We start from the raw sequence: 18,731 nt of genomic DNA, 5'->3' as shown, positions 1-18,731 counted from the left end.
TTTAAATGCCTTAAGAAATCTGCCTTGGAAGCTAGTTCTATTTTTACAAATAACTTAGAAATCTTCTAATTTGAAATACTTTTCCCCTTTTTTTCCCCTACTATTTTGCATATCTAGTAAGTTTGAACTTTACAATGCAGAGGTGAAAATTTTATGTCCCTGAAATTGCAAGGAAAACTTTCTCTGGCTTTAACAGTGTTGGAATTCACTCTGAAGGGCTTTAGCTAAATGTCTCAGCAACAGATTAGAGAGCTGACAGGATTATGTTATTGACTCCTAATACTGTCACCTGTGTCAGGCAATATCAATGTGTGTGCAAAGTGGTTAACTAAAAATGCAGATTTGTGCTCAGGTAAGCCTATTCTTGCATCTACATATGACTTTCTTTGAGATTGTATTAGGTCCAGGAATGGTTTTTCATGCTCATCAACTGGTTCTTATTTTACTTCCTAGAAAAAAACCAGAGCTGGAAGAAAAATAGAGCTGAATTCATTGCACAATATATTTATAAATCACATATACATATCATAGAGACAAAATTTCAACACACAATTTTATTTTCAATGAAATTATTTCTTCAACTCTGAATCATAATCACAATAGTAACACAAGAGTCAAACTACCCTAAAGCTGCAATTCCTTCATGTATGTTGAGGAATGAGAAGTTAAAGTCCAAAATGAATGGGAAATTGAGAATGGGAATGGGAAAGCTGTTTAACAGTTAAAAGTATGCATAAGTAGTAGAAAAAGCTCAACAATAATGTTGTGTTTGTGCTGCTGTGTATCACCTCCAGTGCATGTGTTGAGGTTTGCCTGCAGTGTACTGTATTGATGCACACTGCCCCCATATATACTGATAAGAACTGGGTATCAGGAAAGCAGTAATTTTAGTCTTCTCCCCCTTTGCAATTAAAGATGTCACCTCTCAGAGATGTGACATCACCTCTCAGGTGTGAACTGATGGTTGTTAAAAGACCTTCCAGTGAACTGAGTGCATATGCAGATGTGCAAGAAGTTAAGCAATTACGAGGCTGTTTATGGCATTAGTGCCTGCTCCCTACTGCAATGTGTCTTTCTCTTAAGCACCAGTATAAATCAATTTGCAAGAGTGGGAAAATGATTGTGGACAGATTTAAAGCAGCTGATCTCAACAAATCAAGGCTAGAGACCAATGAGTTTGGAAAAGTTTTTCATGTAATCTCGTTGTACAAAGGGATCAATAATTATTATCAGAATTACCTTGCAGGACTTCAACTTTGCATTATATCCCCTGCAAGTATCCGAACCACAAATTCTTCATTTGTCACACACATTCAAGTCAATCTGTCATATAAGTTGGTCCTCACGGCATGACTTGGCAAGAATATTTAAAAGATATAACTGCATGCCTTTTAGAGCAGTTTCATTGCAGACAGTGAAAACCAAAATCTCAATCCATTGGACAGATAGCGGTGGAGCCAGCTCTGTCCTTAAGATCAGTTTTGGCTGTGGTGGGTGAAAACAGAAGGAAAAAGCAATGCATGGACAGTATTTGAGATGACAGTTTTGGTCACACTATCATAAAATTTCAGTAGTACAGACATTTGTTTTGACTTTTGCCAGACTCCTGTCATTGTTTTCCCTTGTGGTTGCTGAGGTGTAAATGGGTTTCATTAGCCAGCTGACACATCACTTCCAGCTGCTTTTCCTCTTGGTCCTCCCCGTGTAAGAGCTGGGCTGACTCCCTGGCTGGATGAGGACTCAGGAGACACAGAGATGCTGCAGGAAGTGTCACAAGTGAACAGGTGGCAATCTTCCTTCTGGTACATAAAGCCAGCACTTCTACTACAGCTCCCACTAGAGGTCCCTCATAAAGCTGGAAGTCATTTGGAAAACACTACAGCCTCTGGAAACAGAGTCAGATAGAAAAATGTGTGGCCAGTCTGTTAGCAGCAGCCTTGGAGACAACTCGAAGCATCAGCAATTATTTACTTTACAAAAGAAGGCAGCTCTTTATAGCTCTGCCTCAGGACATGTAGGCCCACCAAGAACTTTATGGCTTCAGGGCAGCTGGATTAGATCATTAATTTGTCTTCTACAAAGGCTGTCTTTACTGAGGACAATATTTGGGAACTGGGACTCTTTAAAATCTGATTTATATGTTCAATTGAGCAGTAGCCATAATGAGGACAGACTCTGAGTGAAAATACAGATGTTTATAAAGAATTTTTGAATGGGTATCTTGAACATAGCTTTAGCCCAGCACTTGTTACACCAGGACCCGTCTGTGTTGCAGATGTCTGTGTGATCCTTGAAATACCAACCACAGGCAATTTGTCTGAGGCCAGTAGATGGTCAAAAAATAAAACAAACAAGCAAATATGACACTAATGTGACCTCCAAAAGTCTATGATGGTTGTGCATCAAATTTACTCTGATATCAGAAAAATTAAGTGATTCTTGAAATTTCAGCAGCATTTACCTGCCATGCCAAGTACCCAGATTGCTTTTAAGATCTGCTTCCACTCCAGGGCTCAGTTTCCTGTTTCTGAAGTGGTGAAATAGTTCTTCCCTGCTTAACAGGGCTTTTGTGAAAAGAAACACATGTAGAGACATGCAAAGACATTCTAGTAATGAGAACCATGAAGATAATGAAAATAAACCTTTGAGAGTACTGGAATTTGCAGAGCAGAAAATCAATGAGAGAAAGGGAACAAACAAACAAAACCACATTTTGCCGTGAGTCTACTCATGATGGGATTTAGGGAAGATCTAAATGTTTGCTCCAACATTTTTCTTTTTTTTTTTTTTTTCCGCCTTTTATTTTCTTTCCTTGATGTTGTTATTTTGTTTTAAAATCACCTTCCATATCCTTCCTGTGAATACTACTTTGCTCCTGGGGATGCCTGGAAGGTACAAGCAGAACTGAAGGGAAACATAGATCATGGTCTGCACCTCTGCACAGAGCTCATCTACATTGCTCTGCTTAACCCTGAGTGTTGATGAAAAGGAAGCCTGAGGGAAAGAATTTGCACTATAGCTGAAACCAAAGTGGAGTAATATTTCTGGTCATCCCTGAGAGGTGAAGCAAGGCAAAGATGATATTAGGCTATTTGCATGTCCTTTTTGACTACCTTGCTCTCACAAGGGCTCTAGTTTGAGGGAAGGGATTTGTATCTCTACCATCATAAATCAGAGCAACCTGAGATCTGCTCTGCTTCTGGCAGCAGTGGTTGCCCTGATTCCCACTTAGAGCTATTTTATACCCTCTTTGCATTGCTGGTGCTGTGCAAAAGGGGAATGGAGAAAGGCAAAACTCACTAGGGTGAATGTTAATCATTTTTATTTGTGTGTTTTTTCTTTCCTTTCAGGAATCTAGGTACATTGAAGACTCCCCCAATAAAAATGGTGTGATTTCTTTGATTTTCTCTCTGAAAGAAGAAGTTGGGGCATTGGCTAAAGTCCTGCGCACATTTGAGGTAAATATTTTCCTTCAGGTCTTTACAATTTTGTATTGCAGCAACATTTTCTTGGGGTCTTTGAGATTGTGTTTGTGGTTCTATTTCATTGCTGTTGCAGGAGAAAGCAGCCTGCATTTCTTTTCTGGGCTTAAAATCCCTTAAAGTCTTGGAGCAGAAGTAGCTTTTTAAAATGAAAACCTCTATCTTTAACTGACACAAGGGTGGGAAAAATGCATTTTTCCAACTTACGAGGGAAATACTTCATCATAACTGCTTTAGTAACAGGTGGGAGTGAGTTGGGCTGTGACGTGAGATTGACTTTTAACCAAATAATTTGCCTTATAACTTGTAAGGCAAATATACCCTGCATGTGAGCCATGTGACTGACAGTGCATGTTGCATGAGGTATTTCTGCTGGGGGCACCTCTTAGCTCTTGTCCTCCTCAACAAATCTGATATAAAAAATTCTATCAGCTCCCACCTGCAACACTTCTACAGAGTGGGTAGAGGGTACCTACAGAACAGCATTAAAATGACAGGACTTTTTTTTACACCAAAGGGACTCAGTAACTTATGCTGAGTGATTTGGAAAGCTTTTGGGGAAACAAGGAGCCATTTACCTTTCAGGACATTGTGTGCCTTTTTATTCTTGCAGAAATATTTCCCAGATGTCATGAATGTTGTTAGAAAAGCACAAAATCCTTGAAATGCAGGATGGTTGTGTTGCAACACACACAGCTGTGTTCTCTGTGCTCCCGAGCAAATACACTGTTATATTGGTTCTGTGGCTTTTTGTTTTCATGTAATAGTTGTGCCTGAAAACAGTGATTTCTTTAGAACACTCTAAGAAGTTGTGGCCTGCATATTTTCCATTCATAAATTGAATTTACTGGGAAATGAAAGGTTGTGTGTTATTGGTAAAGGAAAAATAATTATGAGTTACAGGACATATTTGATTCATTAGGATAAAAGGACACTCACACCAACAACAGCAGAGCAAGCCTAAATCTGTGAACTGACCACTGTGATACAGTCCTGGAAAATGTCCATATGTCAGTGATGTGCATGTCTGTAAGCGAATTAAGGAGGCTGTTGATATTATCTCATTAAATGCATTGCTGTCTACTAACTAAAGTGCTATCAGCTCTAAAGAGAAAGTTTTGGGGGAACTAGTATAGGAAAGAGAGAAATATCCAGTTCTTTGGACGTCATTGTTCTTGCCCCAAAGCAGATACTGCAGCTAGACCATCTGAATCATGGTTTTACTCTGTGATCCTGAGGGCCTCTGAGGGGTTGGTTGGTTTCCCAAACTCACTTGGTTTTCCATCCCAACAAAGCCAATGCTTTCTGTGCTAATTTTCAGTCTCCTCCAGCACCAAGGCTTGACAAGAGACCTGGCATAGGTGCTCTTTTATCAGTTTTACATCTGGCATTGTAGTGGGGAGGTGAATGGATGGGATTTAATAGTACAAGAACAGCTCCTCAGGGCTGTTAGTGAATTCCTGGTGTAAGCCAGAGCAGTCTGTAGGCTGTTCTAACTCCATTCCAAGAGCTGCACAGAGGTGTAAGTCTTATGTACATGCACAGCTGAGATAACCTCCCCCCTTTTCCACTTGAACCATAGCCATGGTGCCCCAGAGACACAGACTTTGTGCTCATCCACAGCATAGACAGGGAAAATATGTGATATGCAGGTGAATAGGAACAAACAGGAAGAGCCTGAGAGAATTTTTTCATCTTGTACTCCTTCACTGCCTGATAACATCAACTGTGAGATGCTACAGGAGTTAGCTCAGACTCTCTGTGGGTGGGCTCCTTGGGCAGGGAGATACCCAGCCTTGTCCCCAGGTTTGTGTCACCAACTTGTTGCTGGCCTGTGGAAATGCAGTGGGTTTGTCTCAGAGGGGCATCACAAGAGGAGATATGAGGATGGCTGCTCTGGCTGTTATGACCTCATGCAACTGCATGAAGTAGGAAAAGAGAAAACTGACAAACCACAGAATGGGATCAGGCTGTTCCCAGGAGCAGATATGGCGCTGCAATTGTTGACCTCATGGAGGGGGTCCACACTTTGTGCAGCTGCTGGTGCTGATGGCCCCGTGTTGCATGTCTGTAAACTCTCTGCTCCTTGCTGAGGCTGGGAGCTGCCCAGACTCCTGGAATCTCTCTGGGGCACTCGTGAATGAGAATGCAGGCAGAGAGCACAGCTCAACCCTCTCCTCCCAGCTCGGATTTGGGAGTGGTTTAAGGGACGGTGCCTCCAGCACTGGCTTTGAGGATTTTGCCTCTTGTCTAGACAGTCTGTAAAACTACTCTGGGACATGAAGGGGAGAGGAAGAGGGCTGAGTGAGCTGCAAATATGAAAGAATTGAAAATAAACCCTTTCTACCAGGGAAGCAAGCATGGATGAAAGATCCAGAGTGAGACACAGGGAACTGAGGGGATGCCTAAAGAAAGGAGAGATCTTGAGGTGCCATGAGCACACAGGATGCCTTTCTGTAGAGGAGGTGTCCATGTTGACCTGGGAAGGTTCATCCTCTCCTTGGTTTAAGAACTGAAAAAAAAATTTGTTAGTCTGGCAGGATTGTTCAGCCACTCTTGAGACCCTCCCTGCTGTGCGCTCCCAGGTTCACATCCTGCCCATGTCCTACTCCTGTGCTGGGGTGAAACTTGCCAGACTTTAGCCCCTATCACAGTTTGTTGTGCAAGAGCCCAAAGGGAGCTCTGGTGTGCTCTAGCCTGGGTCTGCACCTCTATATCATGAGGTCTAGGACTTCTGGCTCAACAAGCATCATGGCAGATGGAATCTGTGCTCACCACGGGGCACACCAACCAGGAAAGGAATTAGTGTCCAAACACAGCCCAGATGGAAGGGGTGAGCCCCCATTATGGGAGCCAGGATGGACTGAAGGTAGGGGAAGGCACAAGGCTAAGGGCTGTGAAGTGCTCATGGCACAGAATTCCATCCTCTGAGACACCAAGTTTAAGAGAATTCCAATGTGTTTTGTGGAAACAGTAATGTTTGTCCTACTCAAGCATCCTTCAGGGCTGCTCATGCAGTTGACAGAGTACTGCACGCTCTCACATTTGGTTTTTTGCTCAAAGATCCAAACTCTAGTTTTCTGTTCAGGTCCCAGTGCATACAAGTATGTGGCTACAGTGACAACTGTTGATTTTCCTATGTGGCTTGAAGGTTTTTTCCCTGAGGAATCTCCTCAATGTACTCAGCTCTTTATGTCTGCTGGCTTTATGCCCAAAACATACTTGATTGTTTCCACTTTTTTCTTATGTTTACTCAGGAAGATCCATCTGAACACCAGACCTCAGCAGGCTTCTAAGCTTTTCTGATCCCTGGCTCTTGTCTCTTCTCTCCTTGTGAATCCTCTCCTGACTGCATGAATCTGTTCCTCCTGGAGTGCTCTATGCCACTGCTGGCAGTACAGCTCCTGCAGTTCTTCTTCATCTGTCCTGTGGAGAGATGTGTCTGTAGGGCCAGACTCACACTCTGATGTGCTGTAAAGTGATGGCAGCTCAATCATCCTCACCAATAAGCAGATTGTTAAAACTGAATCCACTTTGCTTCCACCCTAGCTGCTCTGTTTGTATATTGGGATGTGGCAGACATTTACTTTTTGCTTGTCAAACCCAATTGTTTTGCACTTGAAAAGCCCATTTGCCACCTCTGTCCCTGTGGCAGGCTTGAGGGTGGCTATAGAGACAGCACAAACCCACCAGCAGGGTCTTTACACCAACTTCATTTTAATGGGATCTGCTGTACACTGTGGTACTCCTTGGTGCAGCCATGTGCTGTTTATTTGTGTTGTAGAAGATGACAGCTAGGCAGCCAAAACTTGAATAAATACCTTCATCTGAAACAGAATAGCACACATGAGTAAAATATCATGCTTAAAATCAGGAAGACAGAACAGTCATCATGAAATTGTGTTTCTTTTTTGATTCACTGGACACATCAAAAATGTACTGAGCAGAAGTTGAGGCCAAGAAAAGAGAAATCTTCCAGGTTTCTAATCAAAACTGAAAAAGCAAAGCTGAGCACTTTGGGTTGACCCAAGTGTTACACTTGGTAGAAATACTTATTTGTCTGTAGTGATAAAAGCCTATTGAAATTGAGGTAACTTTTTTAAACAACAAAGTTCATTCTGAAAGGAAAAAAAGTGAAGAAAAACCCCCACATTGTTCCCCCTCAAAGACTGGCTTTTCTATAGTTAAATTCATCATTAAAAATACCAGAAATAAGAATTTCCATATACAAAAAGGATTGCCTTCAGTTTCAATTGCCGATTTTCCACATGAATTTGTGAACACATTAATCTTCTCTGAAGTTCTTTTTCTGATGGATTTACAAGTAGCAGATCATCAGATATTTTAAGTGGCAAACATTGGAATACATTACAAATTTGCTCAACCCATTCTCAGAGAGGACCGTTCTATTTTTTTCTTCCCTGATGGGACTTTCTCAGATACAGAGCAGGACTTCAGTACAAGGTAAAGCCATCAGTGGGTGGGGGTCTAGCTCAAAAGCAAAAAAAAGAAAAAAAAAAAAATTTGATTTGCACTGAATACTCCTGCTCCCAGAGTAAGTTACTGCTCCATGGGGATAAATTACTGCTCCATGGAAGGATGGGATGGGAGTAAGAGACTGTACTAAATGAAACCTGGCACTTTCAGAGTCAGCAGAGGTAACTGGGCTCTGTTTCTGTTTAGGAACTTCATTCCACAGAAAGTCCTATGTGACTGTCCTCTCTTTGTCCCCCGGGAAGGTATTGGCTCCGCGGTGGTTTGGGTTGTTTCCAAATCAGGGGAATAAAACAGTCACTTTGGCCAGGGGGTGCATTGGAAGTGTCCACAGCAATAGGTGAACAGGCCAGGCTTGCCCCTACCAAGATTGTTTTTTCATTATACTGTACATACGCACAGCTACGATCATTTCATTACAGTGCTCCAAATCTCCATCCTTGGTCTTATCCCTCCTCTTCCTAGGGCCACAAGAGCAGGACTTCTACTAAACCAATGTGGATTTAAAGAGAAGAATGGCCTCTTCACAGGTGCTTGTGCAATGCCACACGCTGTCACATGTTTTTGGTTTGTCTTGCTTCACGTTTTGTAGCCAGACTGTGCTGCAAGTGTCACACCAAATTTTAGGGTTGGAGGAGAAGTGTCGAATGATGGACACCAGGGGCTGCTCCAGGGCCAGCTGCCTTCTGGAGCTGTTTGCTGGCAGGGACCTGCTCTGGGACACTTTTCTTCCATGAGCTTGGAAGGAAGACCCTGACAGATGTGAAGGAGAAGATGGGGAAGCACTGTCTTTAGCTGAGAAGTAGACAGGCTCTTGGCCAGTAAAGCTGATGGTTGCCTTTGCCTTTGCTTTGGGAATCCGTGGCTGTAACTTCGTGTAACTTCCTAAGCCATCTCATCTATGAATATTAAGCACTGAGCTTATACTTGTGCTTTTGAAAGTGTCCTCCTTCAGGAAACCCTGAACTAGCTCATGGCAAGGGTTAAAAAACATCTCACCTTTTATTTTTGGTATCAGGAAGTACAACTAAAATCCTTATTCTTGGATATTTTACCCAGATTCTCACTAAATGTTGATTAGTGGCACCACAGTGTTGTCAAAAGTTCTTCATCTGGTAACAGTGTGGGGTATCCTGATGAAGCCAAACTTAATGACAACAGTCATGAAAACAAGCTGCAGCTGGATTTCACAGCTGTACTTAGTTTTAGAGCCATGCATAGGAGCATTTAGTAATAAGTAAACAGAAGGATGTGTGTGTGTCATGAGAAACAGTAACCCATAACATTTCCAGAAAGTATCCATCCTTACTGAAAGCTTCCCTGTGTAGCTTTGAACACACAACTTTCCTTTCCCTGTGGCCAGGCCATTAAACAGAGGGTGGCACTAAGTTCTCTTGGCAGGGATCACTGCAAGACTGCTGGTGTAGTGTAACACCAGTCTGATTACTGATGTGGGGCAGCTGCAGCCTAAGTGGCACTCAGTCAGGATGGGATAACTGGAATAACCTGGGCAAGGGGCTGGAGCTTCTTCACAGACTCTGAGAGGCAGCCAAGGCTGAGATCCAGCACTGTGAGGTAAGGCAGGGAGGAGCATGGGCAATCTCCTCCCTGTATCCACTACTGTCTGTGCTTTAAGTTGATATTTGTATTGCTACCCCCTTCTGACTTGGTTAGGACTAATTCTAGCTTGATTTTTGAGCTCCGAGAACATGTCTTGAGACTTCCTTCTCTAATGGGCAGTGATAGAGGTACTGTTAAATTGGGTATTAAAATAATGAAAGTTGAGTTCTTCTACCCCTAGGAGTGCGGGTTTTAAGAAAAAAGGCAAGAAATTGGGAGTGACTAACTTCAAGGGATCTGTCAGTACTATACTCCTGTAATTTCTATTAGTTGTTATGCCTAATGCTACCCTCAATCCTCAGTGCAAAATCTGTTCAGAATTGCTAACACTTGCAAAATTTATGTTAGAAATGGCCTAGTAGACTGCTTTGAAACAGAGCAAGGTGAACAGCTATCCCTCCTCTCTACTGACACAGAATCACTGCAGCAGACACGTGGTTGTATGACAGGATGTGTCCACAGAGGAGAGACTCCACCTCTCTATTGGTCACAAACCTGAAGAGAAGGAGCAAAGTACCAGTCTGCTCTCAAAGCTCTTTGCAGCTGCAATGGATGATGGGGTGAATTCAGCAAAGACACATCTAATCTCAATCTATGGGCTCATCTGATTCCTACCAGCTCTGAAATGGGAAGGGCAGAAGAGATCGATATTAATAGTTCAAGTGTGAATCCAGCCACAAACATATGACAGTTGAGATCTTCCAAAGGTGTTAGGCTGGGATTTAGGTTCCATAAACAAAAAATAGCTCATAAAACTGAAATAACTTTTATTAGCTGACTTTTGAAGGCATCCATTGTCAAGATTTCAAACTCTACTAAAAAAACAGATAGAGATTGATAACTGTTCCAAATGTACAACTAAACCAAAAAAAATGCCCCCATTCTCCTTTGTTAGGTAACTGTCTGTCTCCAGAAGTTGGAGTTTTAAATAAAACATCAACTATTGTGAGAAAATGGATGTAATTCCAAGCTTTGGCAACATCAAGGCTACAGAAAAGTGAACAATGTGAAACTATGAAGATTAAACACTAGATGGAGTAGTTGGCCTAGAATGAAATTGTGATTTGTAAAGCAACTCTAGTAACAGAGCCACTGTAAATATTTTGAAATCAAGGGCTTAGTAGCAAGGCACAGCACACAAGAACATATTCTTCCAGGAGCGTCAGTTCAGGGAGCTGGACATATGCTGCTGGATTCTTGCTCTAAAAACAGTCACCAGAAGGGTTCTCCCTTCAGCTTCTCTGTTGTGAGGTCCTGAAGCCATGGCACAAAGAAGTAACAGGTTGGCTCTGCACGTTGCTGAGTGGCAGATATCCCTCAAATAAACAGCAAAGCAGCTTGATGCTCTGTGGGCAGCTGTTCTGCTGTTTCTCTCAGGTGTAAGAAAGGAGGTTACTCTCTCCATGAGCTCCTTCCTCCATCTTCTTTTTTTCCCCCATTTTTCTCACTGTCCTAGGTTGTGATAGTTTGAGAGGTACTGATACTCCTGCTGCCTTAAGCATGCCTCACGCCCACCCTGCAGCTTATCTCTTCATTCCCAACCCCTCCATCATTCCATTCATTTTGGGGACACTGCCATCTGTGCAGCTGCTCACTGAGCCTGACTGGAGAGCTGGTACAGCAGAAAGGTCACCTGATCAAAAAACAAAGGGATGAAGTTAAGGAGCCTTCTCTTCCCAAGAAGATAAGATGCTGGGGTGATCTTATTGTGGCCCTCCAGTACTCAGAGAGGTCCTACAAGAAAGAAAGATGGGGACAGGGTTTTTAGCAAGGCCTTTTGTGATGGTGCATGGGGTAATGGTTTTAAACTAAAAGAGTGTAGATGCAGACAAGGCATAAGGATGAAAACTTTTATGATGAGGATGATGAGACACAGCAAAGGCACAGCAGCTCCCTTGCCTGCTCTCTGTCAGGAGCTCCCAGTGCCTCACCATGCAGAGGATACAATGTGCAGTCTGTTTGGGAAACAGGCTTTGCAGGCCTAAAACAAACTGTCCCCAGCGCCAAGGACAGTGGTGGCCATTCTCTCCCGCAGACGGCTCTGCGAGGACGGCATCTCTCGAGAGCAGCAGTTGGTGAATGTGCTTTTGACCTTTTCAACTCATTGTATTGGTATCTAGCCAAACAATTTGAGTTCATCTGTAGTGTGCAGTGCTCAGGAAACAGAGGAATGACATATACATTTCCTACCAAGGAATGAACTGCCTTTTGTGGAGGAGTAAATTAGGCCTTTGCTGCTGATGGCCAGATGCCCTCCTGCACTGTGCAAGAACTGAGAGGAGCAAAGAAAACCCTAAAGAGGCTCAGAAAGAGGGATTTACAGATAAAAAAATCTTCCCTTTTTCTTCCTTGTAGGTCAAAAGTAGATCCTCACAGTGTTACTTCATGGATGAAATCCTCACCCCACTGTAGCAGGGGGTTTGACATTGACACCAGCAGGGCCAATACTTCACCTCATGTAGTTTGGGGTCTTCTTTAGCTTGAAAGAAGAAAAACAAAAGTTTCTCTAGGGTTGCTGAGCACCATGTGTCAACCCCTCTAACTCTTCTGTGGGTAATGATTCTATGATTCTGGGATCTTCAGGCCCAGATGTCCTCCAGGGATTTGTATATTCCTCCCAGGCGACAAAAGCCCAGACCTGGCCATGGCATGCAGTGTCCACTGAAACCGGTTTATAAGGTTTTTCTCAAAAAGGAAAAAAAAACCCAAACAAACCAAGCAGCATTTTTATATTCAAATTATAGTGCTCAAGAAAATATTTGAGTTCAGTTAACTGGGGAAGATGTTGCTGGACTTCTCTTTTGGACTTTCTGTTTTGTTTTTTTCCTGGTCTTTTTTGTTTTCCTGGACTTTTTTTGTGTTACAGTGGGGAATACTGCAACACGTGTATCAGACAACAAGGCCCATGGAAAGAAATATCTATGGACTGATTCTTGGTAGATGTTTCAGAGATGTTTATTTCTCCAGCCGCATGGCCGGGGCTCTGCTGGGGAACTGCTCAATCACGGGACCTGAGGGTTCCTGCCCGTGCCGGGAAACACAAAACAACCAATGGGGAACGAGGCTGACCAGGGGCAGGGAAACCCCGTGCCTCCCCCCAGGGCCCCTCTCCCAGGACCACATAGCAGGAGGGGGAGACCCCAACATTTTTGTTTACTTTTTTGTTGGAAAAATAGGATTTTTAGCTACTTGTTGCTTACACATCAACACAACAGCATGTCTGAGGTCGGGTTCCCACTGGCTGTAGTTGTGAGTGCTATAGCTGACAATGATCTCTTTCTTCAGAGCTAAGAGACTGCTGATGGTCAGCAGAGATATTTGGCGAGACAGAACTTGAATTTCTGCACTAAAGAAAAGAATTCTTCTCTGTGAGGGTGATTAAACTTGTGAGCTGTTGCCCAGAGAGACTGAGGAGTCTCAAAACTTGACTGGACATAGCCCTGGGCAATCTGCTCAGGCAACCTGAGCAGATTATTGTACTTGCTGCTCTACAGAGGTCCTGTTCAACCTCAGCAACTCTGTGGTTTGAATCACCCATCTTTTTATTTGCACAAACCTGGGCTGCCTTTTTTGGTGCAGATCCATGTTTCCCATTGGATCTCTGCCCAACAGCTGCTCACAGCCCTGGAAACTGTGCAGGTGGCTTTGCAGAAGCTTATCTCACAGGGTGCCCAGCTGCTTGCTCGTCCAATCTTCTTTCAAGATGCCCATCAATACAGCATTCAGTTTCCCATGAGAGGGTACTCTACAGGTGGAATGCCTACTTCCTGTGTTGATCCTGGGGAAAAGTCTTTGTCAACACAGACAAGCTCTCATTATGTACTTGAGGAACTGGAGTTGCTATTTACAATACAAAGCCTGTTTACAATTTGTATCCTGCTTCCACCTTTCTCTAAGCCTTAACTAGTGCATATTCTTTGTGATAGTGCTCTGGACAAGGGTGAATCTCACATATTTCTCATTCTTCCTTTCTGGTTCTTTCTCTGCTGTGAAGGTCCTCAAGTCCAGTGGCCACAAGAGGCGAGTGTGTACTTTTATTTGGATTGTACAGTATGGTTTGTTGACTGACACATGTATTTATCCAGTCTTTATGTCATATTCCTTCCCCCAAAAACCATGGGACCAAATTTTCTCTTTCTCGTAGGAAAAAGGCATAAACTTGACCCACATTGAGTCCCGACCTTCCCGTCTCAACAAAGATGAGTATGAATTCTTCATTAACTTGGAAGGCAAGAATGTCCCAGCACTGGACGCGATCATCAAGTCCTTGAGAAGTGATATTGGAGCAACAGTCCATGAGCTTTCACGGACAAAGAAGAAGGACACTGGTAAGGATGCGCTGACAAGGTTAACATTGATGTGGACTATTCATGTCACATACTGTAATTACTTATTTTTCCTGTAGTGATGGAGATCCTCTTGGATCTTTATGGCTACATTTCCCTCTCTGTGCCTAATTTTCCTATACTGTAAACTTTTTCATTTGGAGATTTTCTGTCAGTGTAAACTTTTTGCCATGCTTCTGACTAGGTCTTCTGGGAAGCTAGAGGATGCTCTGCCATCCAGTTTGGCGGGAACAGGACTAACTCTCCATTACTGTAAGAAATCCCAGGGAGGTCAGTTGCAGTTCTGCCTTTGGAGGGAAAAAAGGAAAGATTTTGTGGGTTGTTCATGCTTCTAATTCTCAGAGATTTACTGGAGTTGAGGCTGCTTGGTGCAGTGGTGGCTGCCCAGCAGATAGTCTGAGACTTACTTAAATGCCTTTTCAGATAACAGATGTGATTTTAATAGGATTTCAGACTTTAAATACTTTGGGTCTGGATCTTCCTCTTCCTTCCTAGGAACAACATGAAAGGACATTAATACCTTCTTGAGATCAATGCTGGTAATCCTTTTACTGTTTCCTTTGTGTCCTACCCATGACATTACATTTGAAGATGAAAAAGAGGAAGGCAGATTCTCTTTGGAGTCAGTTTTCTCTGTTCGTGAGACAAGGGGACAAAAGGTTGATTAGGTGATTTATGATCGTGTCAGATTGAAGAGGTTCACTTTTGGGGGCTTTTTTTATCTCCAGAAGAAAGCTACAGCACCTACCAGGGCTTAACATTAATTTTTCTAGTTACTATGAAGAAGTTCATATTAAATTTTATTAAATAATAAAGTTTTCTATAAACATATGCGAGAGTCAGAGATACAGCTCTAAATATCATCCAAGAAAGTCTTGCATGTGAAATTCTGACCTCACAGAAGTCAAAACTTCTGTGGTCAGCTGTAGGATTAGGATTTCACTGCATGTTACTGTGTTGATCAAAGGAGTTTTTGAGCTAGATTATCCTGTCAGTGCTTCAAAAAGGGACTTGATCCCCTTCTGTTTGAGAGGATAACTTGTATTTGTTTGTTAGTTTCAGTAATTCAGAAATAGTATGAAACGGGAACAATTTATTGCTGAGGAGAGAGAGGAAGAGTGATATTTCTTTTTGCTCTTTCTCTCTTTTTTTTTTTTTGATTTCAGCTCCTCTCATGAGTAATAAGGGTCCAGTCAAACTGAAATCCCCAAAGGACCATATTTTGAAAGGTCAAACAAGCCCTGCTTAGGGGATGAGCTGTGGGTGGCAAATCCTGGGCAGAGGCAGCTACAAGGGCAGAGTGAGATGGGGACAGCCCGAGCTGTAGGAAGTGTGGTAAGATGCTCTCCTTTATCAGTGATGGCATTACAAATAACAGGCCTTGTGGTGCATTTTAGGCCAGCTTGTCTTTCAAACGTATCCTTCTGGCAAATCTGGTCCTAGTCCACAGATGTGCCTGTGAGAAATCGTATTCCCAAAACACAGAACAAGAGCACTGTGCCTGCAGGGAGCAAAATCTCAGACATATGGTTTGTGGGGCTATTGCCACACTTGTCTCAGTGGGCAGGTAAAGGCTGGGAAGGTTTTCTTCCAGAGGAAGTCTGGGATCCCGTGGGACTGATTCTTTTACCACTGCCTAAGATGCTCTTATTTCTTCCCCGCTAAGGATTCATTTTGCTCATGCTCTTGATTTGAGAAAGAAAAACCTTATTTTTCTGTTTCCTGTGGGAAGCACACAGTCCCATTCTTGGGGCACTGCTTTGTGGGCACTCAGAGGAAATTTCTGTATTCTGTCCCTTCTGTATAGCTCAGTGTTAAACACTGTGTATATGTGCTTTATTGGGCAAGGGATAAATGAATGGCTTTTTCTTTTTTCTTTCTCTTTTTTTTTTTTTTGGGTCCCTGTAACTGCTTTTTATCTTTTCGTAACTAAGTTAAATATCTTTTCGTAACTAAATGCAAAATTTAACTGACACATTTAAATAGTTACAAATATCAGATTTGGATCAACAGTGTAATTTTAGGTGAGAGCAGGCCAGCATAATGCTCTAAATCCAAATGTAGCTTTAGAGTTTCAGATGAGAAGGGCTGGCAGTTGCTGGGCCCAAAGCTCTTTGTGTAGATGGAAAGATGTGTTGTAAAAACACAGTGCATCTCTTAATGACTCTTTTTGGAAACAAGATGGGTATCTTGTTTCCAAAAACTTGGAGCCCATAAATAAAAATAATTAAATATTATTCTGTTGCAGCATTAGGGAAATGCAGACAATTTATTGCATTTCTGAAACAAGCTGGGAGTTGAGGATCTGTAGGGGCCTTGTTTGCTAGACCCTGAGGCTGGCCCGGAGCATTTGAGACTGTTTAAAAAAGGGCTAAACCTGGGCCTTGAACTGCTATAAATTGCATAGACCTGTCTTTGACCCTCCTCACTATGGTCCAAATGGAGGATTCTGCAGAAGTCCTCGTTGCCCCTGCTTCGCTGCCTCTCATATAAATGGCTTATTAGCATTCTGCTCAGCATTTGACCCCACGGTAATTTGGTCACCACTTGGGTGTCCAGCACCATCCCATAAATGCTGCTGTTTCACTTACAGACAAATCAATATTTATTACTGATCAGCCCACGTTTGCTCCTCAGACCTTCACAGAGGCCCACTGTTGCAAGAGCTTGCCCTGGCAATTCATTAATGGCTGTGCAGACAGACAGCGAGTCTGGTGAACGGGCTGGAGGAGGATGTTGCAAACAAAATATGGGATAGATTCAGCCGGGGGGTAATCTGATTTGGTCTTTTCAATAGTTTCTGGGAGGCCTGGGGACAGCATCCTGGCACATCATATCTAAGCAGAAGACCCACCAGTAGCCTTTTTTCACCCTGGCCCTCGATGTGAAGGCTCTATGGACTTAGCGCAGTGTTTGCCCCAGGACTCTGCTCAGAATCTTTGGTTCTTGTTTCCATGAGAGCTGAGAAGGCTCTTTCCAGCACTTTCCAGGACCCAACTTAACACCAGTTATGCCGGTGCAAACAGCATGAAGTATCTTTGGGATTTTCCTTTCACAGCCTGCCACTTTCACCCAACTCTGCAAGCTCAGAGCTGCTCTCATTTAGCTGCTGCTGGTGTTTGGGTAGGCAGGATCAGTACTACATGCCAGGAAGACAAATTGCTGCGCCTGTGTAGGGAAAAAGGAAGTCAGCTATCTCCACAGCCAGGACCGACACCACATCAGCCTAGAGTCAGTTTTTCCTCGAGTTTATCATGAGCTCTGCACCAAGTACTAAGGCAATCTTGAGAATAAAACGTTTAATGAAAGTAAGTCAGCGTGGAAACTAAGTCAGCAATGATTCAAACCCTGCCCAGTGAGACCTTCCAGATTCAGGCCAGCAAAGCCCTACAGACATCACTGCTGAAATGCAGTGCAGACTTCAGCCCCCACCAGCAATTTTTCTGCACAGCCTCGACCCTTCAGGTCATGGTGCATCCTTGAGAAGAGTGGTTATTCTCTCTCACACTGACAAATCCTTTGCTGTGGGACTGCCAGGCAGCTTTCTTTCCTAGCGCCTAATACAAAACCATTCACCAGTGTGCCTCACCTCAGGTTGGTAGTGGGGAGTCTGAAGCACAGACCAGTGAAGCAATTCCCCGCCATCACAGAAAACTCAGTGATACAGCCAGGAGATAAAGCCATATAGAAAATGGGCAGGATGGCTGCATGTGCTCACCTTACACTTGGTCTAAGTAGTGACCCCTCCCTATGGATCAAACACACCTTTTTCTACTCCCCCCTATGACCAGTTTACGTGAAGGAGTTGGAGGTGCCGGAAAGTTTCTAACAGCGAGGGGGGAGAGTGTTTCTGGAGCAACTAGAAGAACCAGCGGTACATCCAGCAGCGAAGAAACCCATTTGAGGACTTTCCTGGGTCTGCTGCTGCCATCTAGTGACTTGCTCAAGTCTGGTTTTCATGGCAAAGAGAAGCGTGCGCATCCTGGAGAGGGGCGGAGCAAATCGCACTTCTGCTAGGCGGGAGAAGGGGAGGCACGGCCGGGGGTACCGCTGAGCGCCGCGGCGGGTCTCTGCATCCCGGGAAGCCCGGGCAGCCCAGGATCTTCCTGGCCAGCAGCTGCCAGCTGCCTGCTCCTCCTGGCCTGTCGGAAACTGATGTGAAGGCTCCCAGCGGGAGCGCTGCACGGAGCCAGGCTGGCGGTGGGACAGCAGTCAGGGGAGCGGGCGCTCTCTCTGCGGCCAAAGTGTGCCCTGAAAGGCTGCTGCAGCGCCTCTGCGCAGGTGCCTCGCAGAAACCCAGTGCCACCAGTGCCTTCCGTGCTGTGAGGCTCAGCACAAAGCACGGCTGAATAGTCCCGGAGACAGAGAGATCCTCCGATCCCGTAGGTGGTCCATCAGGTGTGGTATGAGCCCCATCACCAAGGCACTGCAGGGAGCTCGTTCAGCAGCTGCTGGCCGAGGATCGGGTTCACTTGGCACAACCCCCCCACGTAAGATGGGGAGGTATGGCCGAGCAGCAGGGCTCCCAGCTGAGCAGAGAGCCACAGAGGGGGATCAGATGTTTTCCAAGCACTGGCTGAGCAAGCAACACCCATTTGTGCAAGAAAGTGTCTCAATGAATTGCAAACTTTTACTGATACAGGCTGCCCCTGTTCAGTCTTTGTACTGAATTGCCATGAACACACTTGACTTACTCTTTTTTCTATCTCAACACATCACATCTGGATGTCCCTGTGCTTCTCCTTTGTCCTTCACCTTATGTCCTTCGGTAAAGAGAGGGTCGCATGGG

General features: G+C 43.9%; 1 protein-coding gene across 1 annotated transcript in view; it reads left to right on the top strand.

The window, feature by feature from the left end:
* Nucleotides 1-18,731, top strand: part of PAH (phenylalanine hydroxylase) — a 38,409-nt gene that overhangs the window by 934 nt on the left and 18,744 nt on the right. The window contains exons 2-3 of the mRNA XM_032107173.1: nt 3,351-3,458; nt 13,741-13,924. Coding sequence (XP_031963064.1) covers nt 3,351-3,458; nt 13,741-13,924 — 292 coding nt within the window. The remainder of the gene's footprint in view (nt 1-3,350; nt 3,459-13,740; nt 13,925-18,731) is intronic.

This window comes from Corvus moneduloides, chromosome 4, assembly GCF_009650955.1.
Source record: "Corvus moneduloides isolate bCorMon1 chromosome 4, bCorMon1.pri, whole genome shotgun sequence".
NCBI lineage: Eukaryota > Metazoa > Chordata > Aves > Passeriformes > Corvidae > Corvus > Corvus moneduloides.
Note: the sequence above shows the minus strand (reverse complement) of the source record. Positions and strands in the feature narration are given on the sequence as shown.